Source organism: Oncorhynchus clarkii, chromosome 28, assembly GCF_045791955.1.
Source record: "Oncorhynchus clarkii lewisi isolate Uvic-CL-2024 chromosome 28, UVic_Ocla_1.0, whole genome shotgun sequence".
NCBI classification, from domain to species: Eukaryota; Metazoa; Chordata; class Actinopteri; order Salmoniformes; family Salmonidae; genus Oncorhynchus; species Oncorhynchus clarkii.
This window is the reverse complement of record NC_092174.1, coordinates 8,937,508-8,963,477: the sequence shown is the minus strand read 5'-3', so window position 1 is coordinate 8,963,477 and position 25,970 is coordinate 8,937,508. Positions and strand designations below refer to the sequence as shown.

At 41.7% G+C, this 25,970-nt stretch overlaps 1 protein-coding gene across 1 annotated transcript in view; it reads right to left on the bottom strand.

The window, feature by feature from the left end:
• Positions 1 to 24,170, bottom strand: part of LOC139387437 (parafibromin-like) — a 59,832-nt gene extending 35,662 nt beyond the window's left edge. Inside the window, exons 1-11 of the mRNA XM_071133611.1 lie at positions 23,954 to 24,170; positions 23,260 to 23,435; positions 22,184 to 22,289; positions 21,925 to 21,994; positions 21,702 to 21,764; positions 21,396 to 21,448; positions 20,800 to 20,888; positions 20,014 to 20,227; positions 19,299 to 19,397; positions 18,862 to 18,940; positions 7,139 to 7,203 (exon numbers count right to left, since the gene is read on the bottom strand). Coding sequence (XP_070989712.1) covers positions 7,139 to 7,203; positions 18,862 to 18,940; positions 19,299 to 19,397; positions 20,014 to 20,227; positions 20,800 to 20,888; positions 21,396 to 21,448; positions 21,702 to 21,764; positions 21,925 to 21,994; positions 22,184 to 22,289; positions 23,260 to 23,390 — 969 coding nt within the window. The 5' untranslated portion in view covers positions 23,391 to 23,435; positions 23,954 to 24,170. The remainder of the gene's footprint in view (positions 1 to 7,138; positions 7,204 to 18,861; positions 18,941 to 19,298; positions 19,398 to 20,013; positions 20,228 to 20,799; positions 20,889 to 21,395; positions 21,449 to 21,701; positions 21,765 to 21,924; positions 21,995 to 22,183; positions 22,290 to 23,259; positions 23,436 to 23,953) is intronic.
• Positions 24,171 to 25,970: the final 1,800 nt, after the last annotated feature.

Sequence of the window (25,970 nt, the reverse complement as noted above, 5' to 3'; positions counted from 1 at the left end):
GTCCTAAAGCTGTCCGCACAGCCAAACTGAGCAAATCGAGGGAGAAGAGCCTTGGTCAGGGAGGTGACCAAGAACACCATTGGGTTCTTGGTCACCTCCCTGACCAATGCCCTTCTCTGCCAGAAATCCTGGAGTTCCTCTGGAGATGCGAGAAAGTTCCAGAAGGACAACTATCTCTGCAGCACCACTCAACCAAATCAGGCTTTTAAAGTAAAGTAGAGTGGCCAGATGGAAGCCACTCCTCAGTAAAAGGCACATGACAGGCCTCTGGAGTTTGCCAAATGGCACCTAAAGGACTCAGACCATGAGAAACAATATTATCTGGTTTGATGAACCCAAGATTTGACTCTTTAGACTGAATGCCAAGCGACACTTCTGGAGGAAACCTGACACCCATCCTACGGTAAAGCATGGTGGCAGCAACATGCTGTGTGGATGCTTTTCCAGCAGCAGGGACTGGGAGACTAGTCAGGATCAAGGGAAAGATGAACAGAGCAAAGTATATTAAATGGTTTTTGCTTTGTCATTATGGGAAATTGTTTGGAAATTGAAAACAATTTAATCAATTTTTTTTTTTTTTAAGTAACAAAATGTGGAAAAAGTAGAGGTCTGACTACACTGTCTCTCAGATACAGGACAAACTTCTGATTGTTTTAGATTTTTTGAGGGGGGCTGTTCGATGCATTTGTATGGGCTAATAGCAGTAAGGCCAATAAAACATTTTACTATTTTTTTATACTTCAAGGGGACATAAAATGTATAATCAAATTGCAAAATTATTCTCCGTATTACCTTAAATTCCAGATAGCTTAGTAGTAAAAGGTGTACAGTATCAAAAGGAACATTGAATCATTTCACAAGTACCAGTTGATCTACATGAATTCTGAAGGGCAGGACAATTGCAAGAGAGAATGTGGGTGAAAGTGGAAAACAATATTGGTGGTACACTACAAACCACAAGTGGTAAAATACATTTAATAAAAGGTCATACATTTTTCTGCCATTTCCAGAGATGAAAATAAGCCCAATGATTGATAAATCAATACATCTTGTTTATATTGAAAGCACTACACCCACCCCTGACAATCAGCTAGGCAGAGAGACTAAATACATTGAATAATTCTTATGAAAAAGGTGTCTACAGTACTATGGTAGTCACTTCAAGGGTTTAACCAACATTGGTGTTAAATGTGTTTCTAGCTTACCATGTACAGTGCCAGTCAAAAGTTCAGACACATACTTATTGAAGGGTTCTCATTTTTTACATTGCAGAACAATAGTGAAGACATCAAAACTATGAAACGCATGGAATCATGTCGTAACCAAAAATAAAATAAAGTGCTCGACAAATCAAAATATATTTTATATTCTTCAAAGCAGCCACCCTTTGCCTTGACATATTTGCACACTCCTGGCATTCTCTCAACCAGATACACCTGGAATGCTTTTCCAACAGTCTTGAAGGAGTTCCCACATAGCACTTGTTGGCTGTTTTTCCTTCACTCTGCAATTCCAACTCATTCCAAACTAATCTAAATTGGGTTGAGGTTGGGTGATTGTGGAGGCCAGGTCATCTGATGCAGCACTCCATCACTCTCCTTCTTGGTAAAATATCCTTTACACAGCCTGGAGGTGTGTTGGGTCATTGTCCTGTTGAAAAACAAATTATCGTCCCACTAAGCGCAAACCAGATGGGATGGCGTATCACTGCATAATGCTGTGGTAGCCATGCTGGTTAAGAGTGCCTTGAATTCTAAATAACTCCATGTCATCAGCAAAGCACCATCACACACGCAGAGATAATCCGTTCACCTACTCAGTCTCACAACGACATGGCAGTTGGAACAAAAAATCTCAAATTTGGGCTCATCAGACCAAAGGACAGATTTCCACCGGTCTAATCTCCATTGCGTGTCTTGGTCCATGCAAGTCTCTTATTATTTGTGTCTTTTAGTAGTGGTTTCTTTGCTGTAATTTGACCATGAAGGCCTGATTCACGCAGTCTCCTCTGAACAGTTTATGTTGATGTCTGTTACTTTAACTCTGAAGCATTTATTTGGGCTGCAATCATAGGCTGGTAACTAATTAACTTATCCTCTGCAGCAACTCTGGGTATTCCTTTCTTGTGGCAGTCCTCATGAGAGTTTCATCATAGCGCTTGATGTTTTTTGCGACTGCACTTGAAGAAACTTGATTGAGATAGACACCTTTATGTCTTAAAGTAATGGACTGTCATTTATCTTTGCTTATTTGAGCTGTTCTTGCCATAATATGGACTTGGTCTTTTACCAAATAGGGCGATCTTCTGTATACCACTCCTACCTTGTCACAACAACCCGATTGGCTCAAAATGCATTAAGGAAAGAAAACATAAATGAACTTTTAATTGAAATGCATTCCAGGTGACTACCTCATGAAGCTGGTTGAGAGAATGCCAAGAGTGTGCAAAGCGGTGATAAAGGCAAAGGGTGGCTACTTTGAAGAATAAAATATATTTTGATTTGGTTACTACATGATTCCATTTTTTATTTCATAGTTTTGATGATGTAGAACATAGTACAAATAAAGAAAAACCCTGGAATGAGTAGGTGTCCAAACTTTTGACTGGTACTGTAGAATAGTGAAGAAACAGAACACTAACACAACAAATCATGTAACTATTAATTGATAAAGCTACAACTATATTGTGCATACCATAACAAACTGAAAACACAATGTAAAAGAATGCACTCAAAATAGTGACTATGAAGTTCAGCCTTGATCGAAAAAAAGTTCAGCATAATTCCGTCACGAAAGAGATATGTACATTCATCATGAGTTCTTCCTACGCATAAGACTCCACAAAAGGATGCTTCAGAGTAATTCAGAGAAATTGTATTCGGCTTTGTGAATTAACCGTCTTCAGAAGCGTTGATGAAAATGAAGCTTGGAGATGAACTAAAACAGCAGCAATGGCAAAGTAGAATCAGCATTAACATTTCAGAATGATAGACACACTAAAATGAGACCACTGCAGTGTGTGTGGATGAGGAAGACAAAAGGCAGCTTGACCTTCCCAGGTTTGCGTATTTGCAGAGACGTCGCCGAGTCATGACTCATTCCCTGTACTCGGTGGTTCCCTACAATCAGTACCTGGAGCCCAATCTCATTATAGACTGGGCAGCCTCTGGACACAGATCACAGGCCCCAAAGACCTGGAGGTGCAGCGAGCTAACAGAACACGTCAATGAGCTGGCCAGGGCACAACAATATATCTCAAGCTTTGGGTAATAAATTAGTCACAGAAACCGATCAGGGGAACATGAACTCCCTATTACAACAGTAGAGTAGGAACTGGACTTCCAACTGGTTTGCATCTGTTGTTGTCCAAGGTATGTAATAGTTCAAACAAAATATAACGTTGATAAGAATACGATCAATGAAGATATGCTTTTTCGGTAGGATTTTCAATAACCCAAATGTTTTATATACTGAACAAAAATATAACAAATTCAAAGATTTTACTGAGTTACAGTTCATAAGAAAATCAATCAAACAAATTAATTTAGGCCCTAATCAATGGATTTCACATGACTGGAAATACAGATATGCATCTGGTCACAGATGCCTTAAAAAAGAAAAGCTAGGAGCATGGATCAGAGAACCAGTCAGTATCTGGTGTGACCATTTGCCTAATGCAGCATGACATCTCCTTCGCATAGAGTTGGAATGTTGTCCCACTCCTCTTCAATGGCTGAGCGAAGTTGCTGGATATTTGCGGGAACTGGAACACGTTGCCATACACGTCTATTGTGTTAAGAGCCTTGTGTTATCATACTGAAACATGAGGTGATGGCATGACAATGGGCCTCAAGATCTCATCACGGCATCTCTATGTATTCAAATTGTCATTGATAAAATGGAAATGTGTTCGTTATCTTTAGTTTATGACTGCCCATACCATGGGGCACTCTGTTCACAACGTTGACATCAGCAAACCACTCGCCCACACAACACCATACACGACGTCTGCCCAGTACATTTGAAACCGGGATTCATCTATGAAGAGCATTTGCCCACTGAAGTCGGTTATGAAAACCCTGGTGAGGACGACAAGCATGCAGATGAGCTTCCCTGAGAAGGTTTCTGACAGTTTGTGCAGAAACTCTTTGGTTGTGCAAACCCAGTTTCAGCAGTTCTCTGGTTGGCTGGTCTCAGACGATACCGCAGGTGTAGAAGACAGATGTGGAGGTCCTGGGCTGGCGTGGTTACACGTGGTCTACTGTTGTGAGGCCGGTTGGACATACTGCCAAATTCTCTAAAACAACTTGAGACAAGGTGCCTTATGGTAGATATTAAATTCTTTGGTGGACATTCCTGCAGTCAGCATGCCAATTGCATGCACCCTGAACTTGAGACATCTGTGGCATTGTGTGACAAAACAGCACATTTTAGAGAGGCCTTCTATTGAAGCAAGCACAAGGTGCACCTGTGCAATGACCATGCTGTTTAATCACCAGCTTAAAATGCCACACCTGTCAGGTGGATGGATTACCTTGCCAAAGGAGAAATGCTCACTAATAGGGATAAACAGATTTGAGCACAAAATACAAGAGAAAGCTTTGTGCATATATATGGAACATTTTGGGGATTTTTTTTAAATTTCAGCTCTTGAAACCAACACTTTACATGTTGCATTTATATTCTTGTTTAGTGTAAATTAAGCAAATTGCATTCTCTCCAGCTATTAGGGATGTAATGATTCACAGATATAAATTTGAACCGTGGACCGATGCATAAGATACTAGTGCATGGGAGCATTTGAAAACCGATCCAAAACGTTATGAATTGCCGGTTTACTAAATGTTTTCAAAAATATTCCAAAAATACCTTATCTGTTGTGGCTGAATTGACGAGTCCTCTCCTTCAGTTCAGTAGCCTATCAAACGTTTATGCATGTAACTGCGTACAACTATCTGATAAGTGTACAGTTTAAGACAGTTGCCCATGTCAACGAGAGATGGGCCTTATCCCTGTTCTAATAGGCTATTTGTGCATCTGCACAGCACGTTCAACATTCAAATGCTTATAAAAGTGGCTTTCACACTGTCAAATCATAGGCTTTATAAGTGACAACCAATGTAATTTGCTGGGTCATTGTTACCAAATGCACTGTAGAGAATGGCGTTTTAACAGAGAGGACAACCCACATCCAACTGCTGCTTGGAGTTTTCAAACATTCAGAATTTACTTTGATTCAGGTTCACCATAATAAATAGTTTTGCTTTAAAACAGCCAGGGTATTGTGATTTTTACATGAACAGGGTATTTTCATCAAGGACATTCTGCAACTTAAAAAAAATGGCATAGACATAGTCGCAATGATCTAGAAGTGTAACGGTACACGTATTAGCACCGAAACGGTCAATAAGGCAACCTCTGACCCGCCTGCGGAAGAATACATCAAAAATAAAAAGAATTGTCCCCCCAAAAAATCTCTGGAGTTCTGTACGATGGGGGTGGTCAATAAACCAGAATTGGAGGATCCTTTATGATCGTTAAAATCCCTAGTTTGGGAATATTTTGGCTTCACAGTAGATTACAACAACGATGGACCGAATGTTGTGGATAAAACGTTAACAGTATGGCGCCACTGCTCAACGAGAATAGCCTACGCAGATTGGCGCATGTAACTTGTTGTTATTGGCTAATCATCAACACGCCACTATAATCATAGAGCCTCCGTTTCGTGACAAAGCAAGTTGAGATGATCCAATCAATGGAAGATATGGAAATAGTGCCTTCGGAAAGTATCCAGACCCACTGACTTCTTCCACATTTTGTTACGTTGTAGCCTTATAAAATAGATTTAAAAAAGAAATAATCCTCAGCAGTCTACACAATACCCCAGTCACAAAGCGAAAACAGGTTAAATGTTTGGCACATTTATTTGCAAACAAAAATCCATTATTTACGTAAGTATTCAGACCCTTTGCTATGAGACTTGAAATTGAGCTCAGGTGCATCCTGTTTCCATTGATCATCTTTGAGATGTTTTGTCAGAGCCCTCAAACTCAACTCTGGACCGCGAAGCCAGTTCCACTTCTTGTTTTCAAAATCAGGTAGAACAGAACCCAAGCAGCATCCAGACCTCGTAGAGTAAGAGTTGAATACCCCTGGTGCAGAGAATCATTGTACCATCTAGACCACTGAAATATATTTTCAATAACCCAACATGTTTAGTTTCAGCTGTTTGGAACTGGTATACAAAACCAAGCCTTTAAAACCGGAAGCATTGAAATTAGAACAAATATACTGCTTCTGGACTTACTTTCAATGAGAAAGAAATATGAGTTATAGATCTGTCAATGTCAATTTGGTCAGGTCACCCAAAAGGTTAGTTAGATATTGCATCTTTAATTGAGAAGGATATGACCAAGAGCCAACAGGTAGACTACTACTTAATAGTCAATGGAGGTTAGGCTTGGGTGGTATACTGTATACCGGGGTTTTGGAAAAGACCACAAAATGTTGTTTTTTTCAATACCGTCAAAACTAATAGTAGTTGTCCATAAATGTGAATATTTGTAGATACTTTAAGTTAATACCTGCAGTTACCTTGTAAAATGCATTAGAGGATAACGCTTACTGTAGTTCCCCAGAACAGTTCAGCCAGTCACATTTGTTTGTAAATAGCATAACGGGAGAAAGTGGGAGGTGGTGAGTCCATAGCGTTCTATATCTATTGGCAAGTCTGTTGTGCAGCGCACTTGAGGTGATAAGTTACACTTGTATGCAATTCACTACTAAATGTTTGCCATCAGATATCTTACAATGGCTTTCTGCCGTATTAGAGAAGTCCTACTACTAGAGTTTCTTCCACATCCCCTCTGCTCCGTGTACACCTGCTGCTCTTCACTCAGAAAAACATGCACAACAACTTTGTTCATTTGCACAATTTCTCTCACTTATAAATGTCCACTCACCAAAAACGACATTCGGTAGCTACTAGTAATGCTTGTATAGCATTGAGCTCGATTTGCCATTCGTTGCAATTACATTAGCATTTCGCTAATGGTGTCTATGTGACTTTGCTATTACTTGTGCCAATTTTGTTAGCATTCTGGTAGACGCCCCAAAAGAAGAAAGATGGTCTTACCGTTACAGATTTCAGAGTCATGCCGTGGTAGGTGCCCATGGTGTCAATCTTGAATCCCTCCGTTTCTAAAAGGACACAAGTCAATCAATCAGTAATGCACGTTACTTTTCAGGTGGCTTAGGGTAGGGCTGCGGCAGTCATGACATTGTGTCAGCCAGTTGATAGTCAATAAAATAACGGCCGTTAATTAACAAACACATTCAGCATCTCCTGGCTTCCACGCATAGCCTACAAGCCACTGATGCAAACCTTTGGAACATCTACATTTTAAAAAGTCTAATAAATCCATGTAATATAGCCTACACCATCACAATAAATCAATTATTCATTTTAGACAGGTCTAAAGAAACATGTTTAAAAAATGTAGTCTATTTCAGAAGAAGAGAATACTTTGAGATGTCCATATGTTAGGCCTTGATCTGGCTATGCCATATGGCTGTGGGCTACACTAGTTCATTTAGCAGACAAGATTTGCTTAGAATTCCACGGCATTATTTTATATTATAAAGAATACAATTGAACATAGCTGAATAAAATAAACAATGAGGGAGTGCGCACATGCGGCCATTCTGTGTTGAGCGGCTAACAAAGAAAAAGGTACTCCTATATGCTTACTTTAAATTCATTTATCCAACTTTTAGTTGTGATACAAAAGTTGGGGTATACAGTGCATTCGGAAAGTATTCAAAACCCTTCACTTTTTCCACATTTTGTTATGTTACAGCCTTATTCTAAAATTGATTCGATTATTTTTACCCCCCCTCGACAATCTACACACACACAAAATATTGACAAAGCGAACACGAACATAAAAAATAAAAAAAACTTAATTATAAAATGTATTTATTTACAAATACTTTGCATAACTATTCAGACCCTTTGCTATGAGACTAAATTGAGCTCAGGTACATCCTGTTTCCATTGAATCATCCTTGAGATGTTTCTACAACTTCATTGGAGTCCACCTGTGGCAAATTCAACTGATTGGACATGTTTTGGAAAGGCACACACCTGTCTATATAAGGTCCCACAGTTGACAGTGTATGTCAGAGCACAGGATTGTGTCGAAGGCACAGATCTGGGAAAGGGTACCAAAAAATGTCTGCGGCATTGAAGGTCCCCAAAAACACAGTGGCCTCCATCATTCTAAAAAGGAAGAAGTTTGGAACCACCAAACCAAATCTTCCTAGAGCTGGCCGACCGGCCAAACTGAGCAATCGGGGGAAAAGGGCCTTGGTTAGGGAGGTGACCAAGAACCCGATGGTCACTGACAGAGCTCTAGAGGTTCTCTGTGGAGATGGGAGAACTTTCCAAGAGGAAAACCATCTCTGCAGCACTGGAGGAAACCAGGGACCGCTCATCACCTGGCCAATACCATCCCTACGATGAAGCATGGGATTGGCAGCATCCTGCTGTGGGGATGTTTTTTAGCAGCAGGCACTGGGAGACTAGTCAGGAACGAGAGAAAGATGAACAGAGCAAAGTAAGGGAGATGCTGGATGAAAACCTGCTCAGGACCTCAGACTAAGGTGAAGGTTCAACTTCAACAGGACAACAACCCTAAGCACACAGCCAAGACAACACAGGAGTGGCTTCGGGACAAGTCTCTGAATATCCTTGAGTGGTCCAACCAGAGTCCAGACTTGAACCCGATCGAACATCTCCGGAGAGACCTGAAAATAGCTGTGCAGGCATGCTCCCCATCCAACCGGACAGAGCTTGAGAGGATCTGCAGAGAAGAATGGGAGAAACTCCCTAAATACAGTTGTGCCAAGCTTGTAGCATCATACCCAAGAAGACTTGAGGCTGTAATCGCTGCCAACTGTGCATCAAAGTACTCAGTAAAGGGCCTGAATAATTATGTAGAAGTGATATTGAAGTTTTTGCAAAACATTCTAAAATCCCGTTTTGCTTTGTCATTATGGGGTAGTGTGTGTAGATTGAATATTTTTCTTCTACATTTTGTTACATTACACGCAAAGGGTCTGAATTACATTCCGAATGCACTTGATGTTTTGATTTTAAATACATTCTAAAGCTGCATGATGAGACTAAAAAAAGTTGCATGAAAGGCATGAGCTTTGCTTTGTTTTTTTTGCACATGCTGTGTATACACTTCATTCTCATTCACAATTTGATAAGCACTTAATGCCTCGAATTGGCAGTTGTGCCCTTGGGCTGAAAATAATAATTATACATTCCCTTCTCCTGGCTACACGCACCAAAGCACCTCTCACTCACATGGCTCTCCATCACATGATCGGGTCTTTCTCACAGGCTACAAGTGAAGACAGACATCGGGGACGCAACTACATATATTCCAAACATAGTCTGGGACAGTTGTGGGATGTGATCGATCATAAATGAATACTACCACAAGCATAAAAAAAAACATTTTTACGCAATGTGGCTGACGCAACATAGAATGTTTAGCTTAAAATAACTATTAAGCTATTTCTTCACATAAGCGTAGCAATGTAACTAAGTACAATGAGTTATTTATGCACTTAAATAGCGAATGGAGGACGCTATTCCCATGGTTCACACCACTTCTCAAAAACGCACCACTTATTTCTATACAGTGAGTGTAGAAGGGGCTCTAGCGCACTGGATAGTAAATGACTCAGTGGCAAGCCTGTGGTGTTCAGATTCCTCCTCACTGGCCAGGCCCAGAGGAGCATGGTTTTTGGGTGAGGGTGGAAAATCTCTTCACTGTCAAGACCACCTTCCTCATTGACACTACTCCTATGGGAGTGCCAGGAACAAAGATCGAGGAGCTAGTGCTAGCCAGAAGGGAACAGCGAGGTATTCATAGGCTGTTTCCTGAAAGGCAAGCCTGAGAAACTTGTGTGTTGGCCGAATGTTTATGAAAATAAGCATCCTGCAGGTCGACTGAAGTAGCTTTGACGAATAGAGCGAGACAGCACGTTTGGAAACTGTGAATAGAGTTGCTTCTTCGATCTTGAGTCTCTTGACAATAGCACAGTGAGGTGTAACCGGTCAGTTTAGCCAAGGAAACCCAGCATCAACGAGCCTCCAGCGCAAGAGCGAGGGGGTTTGAATGCCTGCCTCAGGCAGGGTAGCAGTGTCCATACTTTGTTAAACCGGGGAGTCAGGTTGGGCCGCAGTCATGCCACTGTTACCCTCCTACATTCCTAATTAATCGAAAAAGAAAATGCTAAAGCCGTGGGGCTAGTGTAGGCGTTAGTTAGCTGGCAACCACATGGTAAGTTATAGATTGTACATGATATAGATTTTGCCATATACATTTTACTAATTTATGACACAAGGCGTTTTTGTTTAGTTCAACATTTCAGTTGAGTGATACAGCCTAGTGGGCTAGTTCAAATTGTTTATTTTACTAAAAACATGGACATTACACGTAATCTGCCTGCCAATCAATGTCAACAAGCATGCGCAACTACAGCGTAAGCTAACATTTAGTTAAGTAAACTCCTTTTGTTAGCAACAGTGTCCGAAAATCAAGAGCAAGTGTAAGCAAGCATTGAGGATGACTGAAGAAAAAAGGGGATGAGATAACGAGTGCAATTACATATCACATAGCGAAAGACAGTTCAAACTGTTGCGAAAGACGGTTTCAGAAAGGTGATTCGAACTCTAGACCCAAGATCCTGAGCCGTAAATACTTCAGCAAAACATGTCTGCCAGAACTCTACACAGAATGTCAGGACAGAGTTCCCAACGAAATCTCTAACACTGCATTCTTCTCTACCACTGCCGACTTATGGTCAAGCCGGACCACAAAGCCATACATTAGCCTCAAGATGCATTACATTGACAACAACTGGAAGCTACAAAGCAAATGCCTTCAGACCTCTAATTTCCCCAGACGAACACACCGGAGAAATAATTGCAGCTGGGCTGAGGGAGGCACTTCCATCCGGGGGCTTGAAAGAGTCGCATTAAGTATGTATGACTACCGACAGCGGATCGAACATGGTCAAAGCAATGGACAAGACTAGGTAGGGTGTTTCGGACACAGGCTACACATTGCTACTGTTAAGTTTCAACGTCCAAAACAGAGCTAGGTGGAAAGATAACGTAACTTACAAAACTTAAAATGCAGAATACCCATTGCATTCCTTATCTCCTCTGTTTAAAGCTATAGCTGACTACACTGCCTGATTCTTCTATACGTTAAGCCGAATATATACATCTATGCAAATCTATAATATTTGTAAATGTGCGCAATATCCAAACATTACATGGATTACTTTGATTTTATTTTTAATTGATACATTAGCCTTTGGTTTCAAAATATGAATCTATCCTCTTTCAATAATAAATAGCCTACTCAATAAATGATCGCGTTTCATAAAGCAACATAGCTCTCTTAATCACAACAGTTGAATGTAAATCTATAGATGGATGACATTTGTAAACATGTCCAGTGTCCATGCTGTAAATCCATTAGATGGAATGTTATTTCTATTGAATAATTCCGATTCATATGTAATTATTTTTCACCTTTTCATTGAGGAGTGTCCAAAACGAACCACAGGGGTGTGCAAGAAAGTGGTCAACCCAATTTCCTATAGTTGGAAGAAGCAGAAAGCCGAAAGTACACAGGATAAACTGAGCCTGCCCCACCAAGCTCATCAGGGAACCCAACAAGGTGGGGGATCTCGACTGCAGATGGAAAGAGTCCAGGCAGCAAACAACACCCCCATTTTCACCCTCCTGGAAAGACACTGAGGTCTTTGAATCTATCACGGCAGCACTTAAACCCCTCCAGGATTTCACAGATTCCCTGTCAGGAGAGACATACATGAGTGTGTCTGAAGCCAGTCCGCCATTTGTTCAAGATGGAGGTTCTGAAATCAAATGGAGGGTGAAGCCAAACTGACCCGAGAGATTAAGATGATGGTCCTCAATTACAAATACACTGACCCGGAAACAGATGAGCTGCTCACCAGGACCAGAGTGAGAGAGAAAGAAGCTGCCACTTCGCCACAATCAGCAAAGTCCAAGAAGAGCCTTAGGAGCTTCTTTAAGAAAACCAGAAGTGTACCTGCCTTAAGATCACAGAGAGGTCATCGAGCAAGAGCTGGACAGCTACAAGTGCTGGACAGCTACACTCTGATGATGGCAGCAGACAGTGAGGTTGATCCTTTAGAGTGGTGGCAAGTTCACACATCCAACTTTCCACAAGGGAGCTGTCTGGCAAAGAAATACTTCAGCATCCCTGCCACAAGTTTGCCCTCAGAGAGTATGTTTCACTGGAGGCAAAATGATCACATGCCAAAGGGCAACTGAAGCCAGAAACTGTGAATAGGCTGGTGTTCCTGGTACGGAACTTGTGAAGAGGTAGTGAATTATTACATGTTGAACCGAGAAACATACAGACCGTCAAGCATTAACGAGACAAAGTTTGTTTAAAAAAAAGTTTACAACTTGAATTCATAACGACAAGTGTTATGTTGAAAAATACCACTTATAATTGGCAGGAAAAAGCCCCCCCCACCAAAAAAAAAATGTATTTAAATATTTTACTTATATACCCTTGTTTGTTTAATGTTTGCACAGGTTTACCACATAAATATATATAACCTCTCTGAGATATGTGGCTAGAGTCCCACCTGGCCAAAAGTCAGGGAAACTGCAGAGCGCCAGATTCAAATAAATTACTACACTGCTCAAAAAAAATAAAGGGAACACTAAAATAACACATCCTAGATCTGAATGAATGAAATATTTTTATTAAATACTTTTTCCTTAACATAGTTGAATGTGCTGAAACTAAAATCACAAAAAGTATCAATGGAAATCAAATTTATCAACCCATGGAGGTCTGGATTTGGAGTCACAGTCAAAATTAAAGTGGAAAACCACACTACAGGCTGATCCAACTTTGATGTAATGTCCTTAAAACAAGTAAAAATGAGGCTCAGTAGTGTGTGTGGCCTCCACGTGCCTGTATGACCTCCCTAGAACGCCTGGGCATGCTCCTGATGAGGTGGCGGATGGTCTCCTGAGGGATCTCCTCCCAGACCTGGATTAAAGCATCCGCCAACTCCTGGACAGACTGTGGTGCAACGTGGCGTTGGTGGATGGAGCGAGACATGATGTCCCAGATGTGCTCAATCGGATTCAGGTCTGGGGAACGGGCGGGCCAGTCCATAGCATCAACGCCTTACTCTTGCAGGAACAGCTGACACACTCAAGCCACATGAGGTCTAGCATTGTCTTGCATTAGGAGGAACCCAGGGCCAACCGCACCAGCATATGGTCTCACAGGGGGTCTGAGGATTTCATCTCGGTACCTAATGGCCGTCAGGCTACCTCTGGCGAGCACATGGAGGGCTGTGTGGCCCACCAAAGAAATGCCACCCCACACCATGACTGACCCACCGCCAAACCGGCCATGCTGGAGGATGTTGCAGGCAGCAGAACGTTCTCCACGGCGTCTCCAGACTCTGTCCCGTCTGTCACATGTGCTCAGTGTGAACCTGCTTTCATCTGTGAAGAGCACAGGGCGCCAGTGGCGAATTTGCCAATCGTGGTGTTCTCTGGCAAATGCCAAACATCCTGCACTGTGTTGGGCTGTAAGCACAACCCCCACCTGTGGACGTCGGGCCCTCATACCACCCTCATGAAGTCTGTTTCTGACCGTTTGAGCAGTGCTCCTCCTGCTCCTCCTTGCACAAAGGTGGAGGTAGCGGTCCTACTGTTGGGTTGTTGCCCTCCTACGGCCTCCTCCACGTCTCCTGATGTACTGGTCTGTCTCCTGGTAGCGCCTCCATGCTCTGGACACTATGCTGACAGACACAGCAAACCTTCTTGCCACAGCTCGCATTGATGTGCCATCCTGGATGAGCTGCACTACCTGAGCCACTTGTGTGGGTTGTAGACTCCATCTCATGCTACCACTAGAGTGAAAGCACCGCCAGCATTCAAAAGTGACCAAAACATCAGCCAGGAAGCATAGGAACTGAGAAGTGGTCTGTGGTCACCACCTGCAGAACCACTCCTTTATTGGGAGTGTCTTGCTAATTGCCTATAATTTCCACCTGTTGTCTATTCCATTTGCACAACAGCATGTGAAATTTATTGTCAATCAGTGTTGCTTCCTAAGTGGACAGTTTGATTTCACAGAAGTGTGATTGACTTGGAGTTACATTGTGTTGTTATTTTTTTGAGCAGTGTATAAAAATCAAACTTTCATTAAATCACACATGCAAGATAGCAAATTAAAGCTACACTTGTTGTGAATCCAGCCAACATGTCAGATTTCAAAAAGGCTGTTCTGCTAAAGCAAACGATGCTATTATCTAAGGATAGCAGCTCCGTAAACAAAGAGAGAAACCATATTTCAACCCTGCAGGCGCGACACAAAACGCAGAAAGAAAAATATAATTCATGCCTTACCTTTGACGAGCTTCTTTTGTTTGCACTCCAATATGTCCCATAAACATCACAAAATGGTCCTTTTGTTCGATTAATTCCGTCGACATATATCCAAAATGTCCATTTATTTGGCGCGTTTGATACAGAAAAACACCGGTTCCAACTTGCTCAACGTGACTACAAAATCTCCATTGAAAAGAGAGTGACCTCAAAATAATATGAATGGTTTGTCCTCTGGGTTTTGCCTGCTAAATAAGAAATGTCAGTGTTTTCTATCCAAATCTACTAATAATATGCATATCTTATCTTCTGGGGATGAGTAGTAGGCAGTTGAATTTGGGCATGCATTTAATCCGGACGTGAAAATACTGCCCCCTGTCACCAAGAAGTTAACTGCAATGCTCGCTTTTGGTTTCTATAAGGCTAAAAACAATATTTTGTAATTTATTAACTTTGAAGGGCTCAAAATGTTTAAAATTTTAAAAAATTTACAGTACATCGTGATATTATATCGTTATCGTCCGGACAGTGGAAAATATCGTGATATGAATATAAGTTCATATCGCCCTCCCTTAATTGAACTAAAGGAGAGAAGGGCGCTACCAATACTACTGTCTGGGCTGGTAGGACGGCTAGTATGATTAGCTGGCTTTGTTAAGCGCAAGCCAAGTTAGCTATGCTTCGCAGCCTGGGCTAATAGCCTAGCTAGTTAGCACAATGCCAACCGGAAAAAGCGTGCGCTTTCTTTGTCTCTCGATGAACAAAGCATCTGTGTAGATAAGTCGTCAGTCTAGTCGACACAAAACAAGGGAATGTGGATTGAACTCAACGAGCGAGGACAGCTAGCAATTCTAGCTTACCAAGTCGCAGTAGCTAGCCAAGTCGCAGTAGCTAACCATGTGACCCTTAACAGACATAGAACACAGCTGCAATAACATGTCGATTGCGACAATTTGTAACTTTCCAGACCCCAAAAAAACCAGACAGAATCCTGCTGCAGCATTACATATTTTTTCTCTCCCTCTAACATCAACAGTCGTCACTGATTGATGTGCTGCTCTGATTATGGTATGGGAGCTAAATGTCTTGGTAAGTCAAGGTATTTAACAAACTTTAAAGTACTTTTATTTTTAGGAGATTGTTCTGCACTCAGGCAGCAGGCGCAGCAGCTCAAGATTATTTGATTGACAGTTCCGGCCTAGTGATGGATGTTAGTATTGCTTCAGTCCCCTTCAAACCCTATCCCAGTCTGCTGTCCCCACATGGTCCAGATGGCCACCATTGTTCCTGTTCCAAAGAAAAATAAGGTAACTGAACAAAATGACTATCGCCCCGCAGTACTCACTTCTGTCATCACGAAGTGCTTTGAGAGACTAGTCAAGGATCATATCACATCCACCCTACCTGTCACCCTAGATCCAGTCCAATTTGCTTACCGCCCCAATAGGTCCACAGACAATGCAAACGCTATCATACTGCCCTATCCCATCTGGACAAGAGGACTACCTATGTAAGAATGCTGTTCATTGACTACAGCTCTGCATTCAACACCATAGTACCCTCCAAACTCGTCATTAAGCTTGAGATGCTGGGTCTCGATCCCGCCCTGTGCAACTGGGTCCTGGACTTTGACGGGCCGCCCCCAGGTGGTGAAGGTAGGAAACATCTCCACCCCGCTGATCACAAGGGTACGTTCACAGCCCCCTCCTGTACTCCCTTTTCACCCATGACTGCGTGGCTATGCATGGTTCCAACTCAATCATCAAGTTTGCAGACGACACTACAGCGGTAGGCATGATTACCAACAACGACGAGACGGCCTGCAGGGAGGAGTTAAGGGCCCTCGGAGGTTGGTGTCAGGAAAATAACCTCACACTCAATGTCAGCAAAACAAAAGATGATCGTACACTTCAGGAAACAGCAAAGGGAGCACCCATCATCCACATCGATGAGACAGCAGTGGAGAAGGTAGAAGGTTAAGTTCCTCTGTGTACATATCACCGACAAACTGAAATGGTCATGCACACAGACAGTGTGATGAAGGCACAATAGCGCCTCTTCAAACTCAGGAGTCTGGAAAAAAAATGGCTTGTCACCGAAAACCGTCACTAACTTCTACAGGTGCACAATTGAGAGCATCGTGTCGGGCTGTATCACCGCCTGGTACAGCAACTGCACTGCCCACAATTGCAGGGCTCTCCAGAAGGTGGTGCGGTCTACACAACACATCACCGGGGGCAAACTACTTGCCCTCCAGGACAATAACCAACCGAGACACTGCCTGTTCACCCCGCTTCCATCCAGAAGGCGAGGTCAGTACAGGTGAATCAAAGCTGAGACAGAGAGTGAAAAACAGCTTCTATCTCAAGGCCATCAGATTGTTAAACAGCCACCACTAGCACAGAGAAGCAGCGGCCTACCTACAGAGTTGATATCATTGGCCACTTTAATAAATGGAAAACTAGTCACTTTAATGTTTCCATATCTCATACGCATATACTGTATCCTTCACTATCTATTCTTTACCATCTATTGGATCTTAGCTGCTCTGTCACTGCTCATCCATATATTTTATACTTATATTCTTATTCCATTCCTTTACTATTATTGTATTAGGTTTTGTTGTGGAACTTGTTAGATATTACCTGTTAGATACTGCTGCACTGTTGGATCTAGAAGCATAAGCATTTCGCTACACTCGCTACACTTTGAGAAGCCTCATTCCTTTACAGACAAGTAAAATGCTGGTTCATATATTCAGAGGTTTCGTGTCCACATTAAAATGTTTGCCTACTTGTACAGACAAACCTGTCGTAGCCGAGGCGCACTCAAGGGGACACATTCCATTGTGTGTGAAAAGGTTAAATTGATAAAGGCTACCAGTAGCCTACTGTAATTTCATATTATGAGACAAAAACAAATAGTTGGGTACCCCGTGCTTGCAAGACTGGCCTGAAGACACCCCTGTAGCCCAGCGACATCGTGCTATGAATAGGCTAAGGTATCCTACACGCAACTGACTGAATACCAAATGCACACTCGCATCATTAGCAAAGAGACAGAGCAGGCAGACAGCGCAAAGGAGAGAGGGGAGGGGCAGGCAGAAGCGCGTTCATACATTTTGGTAACACCGTATCCAAAGCGGCCGAGCATGTGCGCAAATTGGTGTTTGGGGACAATAACGCGATCACGACACGCAGGTTGAAATATCAAAACAAACTCAACCAAATATATTAATTTGGGGACAGGTCGAAAAGTATTAAACATTTATGGCAATTTAGCTAGCTAGTGTGCAGTTGCTAGCTAATTTGTCCTAGGATATAAACTTTAAGTTATTTTACCTGAAATGCACAAGGTCCTCTACTCCGACAATTAATCTACACAAAAACGGTCAACCAAATCGTTTCTAGTCAGTTCTCCTCCTTCCAGGCTTTTTCTTCTTTGGACGTTATATGGTGATTGGCATCTAACTTTCAAAGTTACCATGATGACCGACCGAACTCAGTTCATCAATCAGCTTCTATAAACCAAATGAGGAGATGGGAGAGGCAGGACCACATCAACAACAAACTAGATTGGTCCAAACACACCAAGACAGTCGTGAAGAGGGAACGACAAAGCCTATTCCCCCTCAGGAAACTAAAAAGATTTGTCATGGGTCCCGAGATCCTCAAAAGGTTCTACAGCTGCAACAGAGGGCACCCTGACCGGTTGCATCACTGCCTGGTACGGCAATAGCTCGGCCTCCGACCGCAAGGCACTTCAGAGGGTAGTGCGTACGGCCCAGTACATCACTGGGGCAAAGCTGCCTGCCATCCAGGACCTCGACACCAGGCGGTGTCAGAGGAAGGCCCTAAAAATTGTCAAAGACCCCAGCCACCCCAGTCATAGACTGTTCTCTCTACTACCACATGGCAAGCGGATTCAAAATAGAACTGGCTTCTATTTTAGCGCTTGGCAACGCAGACGCTCGTTGGCACACACGAGCAGTGTGGGTGCAATAATTGAATAACATGTTAACATTTATTTTGCAATGCGAGCGCACGCGACAAGCGGTGTTGTCAGCATGTAATATAACAGTTTCTTTGGTTAGGGATTTTTCTTAACTTTAAGGATCCCAACTTAATTTAAATATTCACACCCTTAGTGCCAAACATATCAAACGCATAGCAACAACGCGTAACTCCGTTCCATTCATTCCATTACAATGAGCCTGTCCTCCTTTAGGTCCTCCCACCAGCCTCCTTTACACACACACACACACACACACACACACACAATACTATTTATTATTCATTGCCATATTTACAAAGAAACAACATCACAATGACAATATGTGCCCTGGTCCCACTCACCCTCTTTTCCTTTGAATCTCTCCTGATCGTATCGGTTATAGGCAGCTGGCACAGGTTGCTTGTTCCTTATGGACTGGTCCTTGAGGGGAGGCAAGACGTCACACTTAAAACACAGGTCATTTTCAATTAATGATCTGCATATTGAGACTATTATAATGTAGTGGTAATACTCCGCTCAACCCTGCTTCGACAGGTTACATACAAATTTTTATGGAGAAGCACCAAGTTCATTTCACGCTTCATTTCTTTTAGAAATTACAACAGGGAGGTGAGGTACTCATAGATGATATGGAATTCCTCAGCAAGAGCCTTTACTGGCTATGGATTTCATTCTCAATAATGCATTGGCTGGATTCTTCGGTTGCAAACGTGCGTATCCAAAATCAAATCTATGGTGGTACGTCTACAGCGTGCATTAAATTAAACATGTTCCTTACCACCAGAGTGGTGTTCTGTGCTGGCCTCTGCTCAGGGGCGCGCCCCTCCTCCCTGGCCTTCACCGATTGCAGGATGGCAAAGATGTTTTTGGAGAAGTTCTGCATGAGCAAAATATTTATAAGCGCAGTGTAAAAAGTAGGCGAGACATCACTCCAAAGAAAAAGCTTTGATGTGTGGATCAAAGCTACAACGGACCCTTTTCTGTGCACATTGTGCAGTGACGTGTAAAGCGAGCACCATAAACAAATCCATTGAGCTTCCTCTACCCAAAAATGTCCTAAACTCAAATGTATATAAATCAAGATGTATTAATAATTGGGGAGATTCGTCCACAGAATTGTTTTTTTTTATACCTAGATTCTGATACATGGAGGTTTTCTGCAAAATGTGTAATCTCAGACATCACTTATTAACACAGCAGCAGATCTCACCACCAAATCAAAAAACACATTTCCCTTGTGGCGATGCTGCCACCTGCAGGCATAAAATAACAAGTTTTAAACAAAAGGTTTTTGATCAGCTATGGATAAGGATCATCGCCCCCACCCTTCAAGGCCAATTTTGTGCTATGGTTACCCGAGGGTAACGCCTACATGGAGTGTGTGACTTCCCATGTGGCCGGCTTCCTCCTCATAATGTCATGAAATCCCTAAATGACAGAATGACCCCTCCCCCCCAGTCATTGCCAGTCTAGTCTAGGGGTTAACCTCTGACCTTTCCAGTGCTCTGTAGGATGGTGGTCCTGGTCCTCCACACGCGCTCCCTGCTGACAATGTCCCTGGTCACGTCCACCTCAGCATCCACAAAGCTCCTCTGCTTCAGGGTGATGTCCTCATCCAAGTCTGTCTTAATGGTGGAGCGTTTCTTTGCCATGATCTTGGCTTTGATGGCGGCGATCTTCTCCACTGACATAGCCTCGGACAGTGACCTGGGGGGGGTAGAGTTTATTTCAGCTAACACTTATTTCACTAGGTGAGCTGAAAGGAACACGTTATCATTTAGCTTTTTACTAAAATGATGAAAAGCTAAGTTGTCATTGAGTAGAGGTTCATGTCCGAGGTTGATTGAGCAGCAATGCGATTAAATAATGCACCATTTTGAGAATAAAGCAAGGTTCCTGGTTTGTGTTCATGTCTGCTAACCGCTCTCATTGGGATTTGTTAGCTAGTATCTTAAAATCTGTGTGCAGCAATGGTGGCTTATTGATAATTGCCCCCTTTTGTAACTAGGGAACTCAATGAATGTGTCTTCATACCTATCCTAATGCTAGTCATAAGAAAGTGAGACTGCTCCGCTAAAGCCAACGGCCCAACATTACCAACTTCTTTCATCCATTGCTAAGGACCTCTCTTTTTTATCCATGTACATTTTAATAGCAATTCAGCTTGTTGGTGCCAGTTGTACAACGTTGTTGAAGAACAGTAAAAAAAAATAAAACATTTCTGCACTTCCCAAAAAAAAAAAAAGAGAACTGAATGGACGGGAAAAGCACCGAAATACCTGATCTGGTCAGTTTGCACAATGCCCTCTTTGTGGCCCTCCAGTCGAGCAGCCAAACGCTCCTTGTCCAGACGCACTCGTTCCTCATCCTAGAGAACGCCAAAATGTTATAGAATGTTAAAATGCTCCGTTTTCTATGGCAAGACTTGAAAATGGCTGTCTAGCAATGTTCAACAACCAACTTGACAGAAGTTGAAGAATATTTTAAAGAATAATGTGCAAAAACTGTACAACACCGGTGGGCAAAGCTCTTAGACTTACTCAGAAAGACTCACAGCTGTTGTCTCTGCCGAAGATGACTAACATATTGACTCAGGGGGTTGAATACTTACCTAATTAAGATTTTTGTGAGATTTATATATATATATATATATATATAAAAATACTCTGTCAAAGTGGAAATAAAATGAACATTCCTAAAAAAATATTTTTTACAAATGTTAGAATTTTTCTTCCACCTTGACTAGAGTATTTTGTATAGTTAAATCCCACTTTGTAGCCAAATTAGGATAAAGTCTCTGGCCTTTTGTTAAACAGGATTTCTATTGAGCTGAAGAGTCAGAACGTTGCAGGTCAAATAAAAAAATATTATTCACCTCTATCCTTGGTTTTTTGGCTTCAGATGACACCTCGTCTGCTGCTCGTTTGACTGAGGATGCAAAAAAAATGAATAATTAGCCAACTACGCAATACCTTTTCAATATCTCAAATGACTTTCTACTTCGCTGTGTCTCACCAAACTGATTGCATAAGTGCAACAAGCCAATGGCGTACAAATTGCATATTAGGCCTCACAGCATGGACTGTGGATATATCCGATAAGAGAAAATATTTCCTAATATGCATGGATTAAAATCATCCAGTCAATCAATGGAAGAGTATCCAAAATGCTTAAACCGTACCTTGTGTTGGCCTTTGCAAACCAATCTCTATAGGGGCACTTCTGTCGATACTTGTTGAAGTAGCTGTGAAGGGGAAATCAAAAGGGGAATGTGTTTTAGTACAATGATTTCAATGGAATCAACACATGTGTATTCATTTTACTAGTTAGGTTTCCATCTAGTTGGAGACATTTTCATGCAAATATTTTAAATTCTGCATAAATAATTCTCAATTCATACTTACAACTTTCTCCATTGAGATACGAAAGCAAGCCCTTTCGATCAGGTCTTCTGACAACTGGAATGTTCTCGGTCTAGGGTGATCATAAAACCATGTAAATCACGATGAAATAGAACAAAATTGACAAAGGTCACTATAAATCTTCCGACAACAGCCAATAGGCCAATGGCAACACCAGGTTAGAAGACATGACATTCATTTCAGCATCAGGCAACACATTCTAACTAAGAAGCTTTTGGAATGAGGATATAAATGTACTTACTGCAGCCCTTCGCACATAGGATGGATGAGGGAGATGCACATTGTTGAGCAGGAACAGGATGGAGTCCAGAGTATAGTACTCCTTCGGCTGACCCTCCTTCCCAGTTCTGAAAATGGAAGGTGAAAATTACCATCAGCTTAGACCAGCAGTTTTGTCCACAGTTGTTAAAGAAAGATCGATCGTGGCCCCCTCTTATGGAACTAATCTGGAATTTAGGCACAATGCATATATTAATAGCTATGGCTATTTTGTTTTTTTAATGGTCTAAATCCTGTATTTTGTTAATGACATTACACACAAATTGTGACCAGGGCAACCATGTCACAGCTCTTCAATTACACTTCCAACAACTGGTCCAACTTGCTTGGTTCAGGTGCATGAGGTTAATTAAGGGATGGTCCAACTATTACATTTATTATGGCCTGAAAGACTGTTGGTTCTGCAAAAAAACTGGAAATATAGTAGGTAGCTTGCAAGCAAAAGTAGATTGTTATCTAGCCAAACTCTACTAGCCAACTTAGTTACCTGACTTGCACATAACATCAAGGTAAATGTCTACCTGGGCAGGCTAGAAATGTCAAATAGTGACATTTATGGTCACGTGCAGAAATCAATAATAGCTAGCTAACTGGCTAGCTAATCGATCGTGGACAGATTCTCAAATACAATTTTACTTCTGGATTACTAGTTAACGTTGCCTAGCTACTGTTAGCTGACTAAACCTGGTGGGTTTGCATTGTATGCGAGACAGCTGGCTTACAACAACGTTGCCTGGCATGGTTATGTTAGCTAGGAAGCTAACCATTGCTAGCTACACGAACCATAACAGTATACAGTTGAATAAGCAAGTTAGTTCGCTTGAAATTAGACGGTTAACGTAATAGTTCAACCCCAAAACGAACAGTAAAAACAAGCTGCATGTGCGATCGTTCAGTGCAATTAGTCGCACCTTACAAACAGCAAGAAAAGTTTTGGCAACACAACAGTGGCTAGCAGCTAACTAACGTTACTCATTAGCTCGCTACAACAGGCCAATTGAAGAGTTATTTACCAATTTATAAACTAAATGAACATACCCCCAAATGACATAGTTAGTCTTGACATTTTTAGGCCAAGAGAACTCTCCAAAGATAACTTCGTCTCCTTTAGCGACGATTTCTTTTTTCTGGATGTTGTACAGGCGAAGAACACTCAACACGTCCGCCATCTTCACTTGTCTTCATGTAGCTATGATTGCAAGGCCTCCAGTCACCTATCAACAGAATACAATGTGGTCTCACTGAATGCCTGATCCCAAAATCCAGTTGTATTTATGTTCAATGTCAATTGATAAACCTAGCCTGAAAACAAACTGCATTACACATATTTTGACTGATCCCTCTATGTACACACACACATTCAAAAAGTGTATTTAATTCATGCCCATTAACGTTATACCTCAAAGTTTGAGATGCACTAATCTCTGCAGTAACAATGTAAGTAACGTTACCCTCATAACATATTTTCTTTGTTTTCTCTGTACAAATAAAGTACAATTTATAGTAAACACTACTATTATTAAGGTTGGCATTGCCACTATGGCAGCTGTAAATGGCTAACCCATTCATGGATGCTGATTTAGCAGGGGGAAGTTTTGTAAGAGCCCAACGACACTCGTTCTGAATGTTACAAACTCATAGCTTGCGGTACGGACTTAAAAACATAAGACCTTATCTTTCATATCAGCTAGAAATAATTTTCTAAATACAAAAAGGTTCAATTACAACACACCTTTACATGGGGATGAAGTGGAGTTCATCAACTGGAGGCACACACAGCATGTTTCTAAATGTTAAAACAATGTTGGAATTGTAGTTCACACCCAGCCAACCGTACCCGCTGAAAACCCTTGAAGGGTTTTCGAGAGCTAGTAAATGGAGAAAAAAAAACGTACATTTCATTGATTGTATCACAGCATGGTACGGCAACTGCACCGCCCCTCAACCGCAAGGCTCTCCAGAGGGTGGTTCGGTCTGCACAACGCATCACCGGGGGCAAACTACCTGACCCCCATGACACATACAGCACCGGATGTCACAGGAAGGCCAAAAAGATGTGTATAGTCACTGTATATAGACTTTTTCTATTGTGTTATTGACTACACGTTTGTTTATTCCATGTGTGACTCTGTGTTGTTTGTGTCACACTGCTTTGCTTTATCTTGGCCAGGTCGCAGTTGTAAATGAGAACGTGTTCTCAACTGGCCTACCTGGTTAAATAAAGGTGACATTTTTAAAAAAATGAAAAATAAAAAAAGATCCTCAAGGACAACAACCACCCGAGCCACTGCCTGTTCACACCGTTATCATCCAGAAGGCAAGGTCAGTACAGGTGCATCAAAGCAGGGACCAAGAGATAGAAGCTGTTTTTCAATCTCAAAGCCATCAGACGGTTAAATAGCCATCACTAACTCAGTGAGGCTGCTGCCTACACTGAGACTCAATCACTGGTCAGTTTTAATAATGTTACATATTTTACATTACTCATATCGCATGTATATACACTTTACTGAGACCCAATCACTGGAAACTTTAATAAATTGATCATTAGTCACTTTAAACAATGCCACTTTAAATATTGCCACTTTAATAATGTTTACATATCTTACATTACTCATATCACATGTATATACTGTATTTTATACCATCTACTGCACCTTGCCTATGCCGCTCGGCTATCGCTCATCCATATACTTATATGTACATATTCTCATTCACCCCTTTAGATTTGTGTGTATTAGGTAGTTGTTGGGGAATTGTTAGATTACTTGTTAGATATTACGGCACTGTTGGAACTAGAAGCACAAGCATTTCGCTACAAATCGCATTAACATCTGCTAACCATGTGTATAACATCTGCTAACCATGTGTATGTCACCAATAAAAAAAATGATTTGATTTATAGTACCTTGTTTTGACCTTCAAAAACTGATACCACTTGGGAAAAAAGCCATTGGTATGCAAAAAGTGCATTCGGAAAGTATTCAGACCCCTCAACTTTTTCCACTTTGTTACTTATTGTGTCGAGGCACAGATCTGGTGAAGGGTACCAAAACATTTCTGCAGCATTGAAGGTCCCCAAGAACACAGTGGCCTCCATCATTCTAAAAAGGAAGAAGTTTGGAACCACCAAGACTCTTCCTAGAGCTGGCCGCCCGGCCAAACTGAACAATCGGGGGAGAAGGGCCTTTGCACCAAGGATATTCTATCATGAGTTTGATCTCATCAGAAATATAAATTTGTAAAAAATAAAAAACACTTGCTATCAAACAAAACTAGTTGGTTAGTCTGAGTATAGTGGTCAGACCATTTGAGTAAGACAGAAACAGTCCAAGGGCCCCGTCATTACACTTCTCGATAAGATCAGTTCTAGATTTTCACAGAACATCCAATAACTGACTTTCATTGGCTTTCTCAGACGCTCGGTGCCTCACTTCTTATCGAGTTCTCCAGTTTAACTGTACTAATTTACAATGCTACATACAGGGGGACACACTTCAAAAGACCATTGGTCCTTCTCTCAGCACATATAAAAGCTGCAGGCTAAAGTTACATCTAGACTTGGTTTCCTCTATCGTAATCGCTCCTCTTTCACCCCAGCTGCCAAACTAACCCTGATTCAGATGATCATCCTACCCATGCTAGATTACGGAGATGTAATTTATAGATCGGCAGGTAAGGGTGCTCTCGAGCGGCTAGATGTTCTTTACCATCAGATTTGCCACGAATGCTCCTTATAGGACACATCA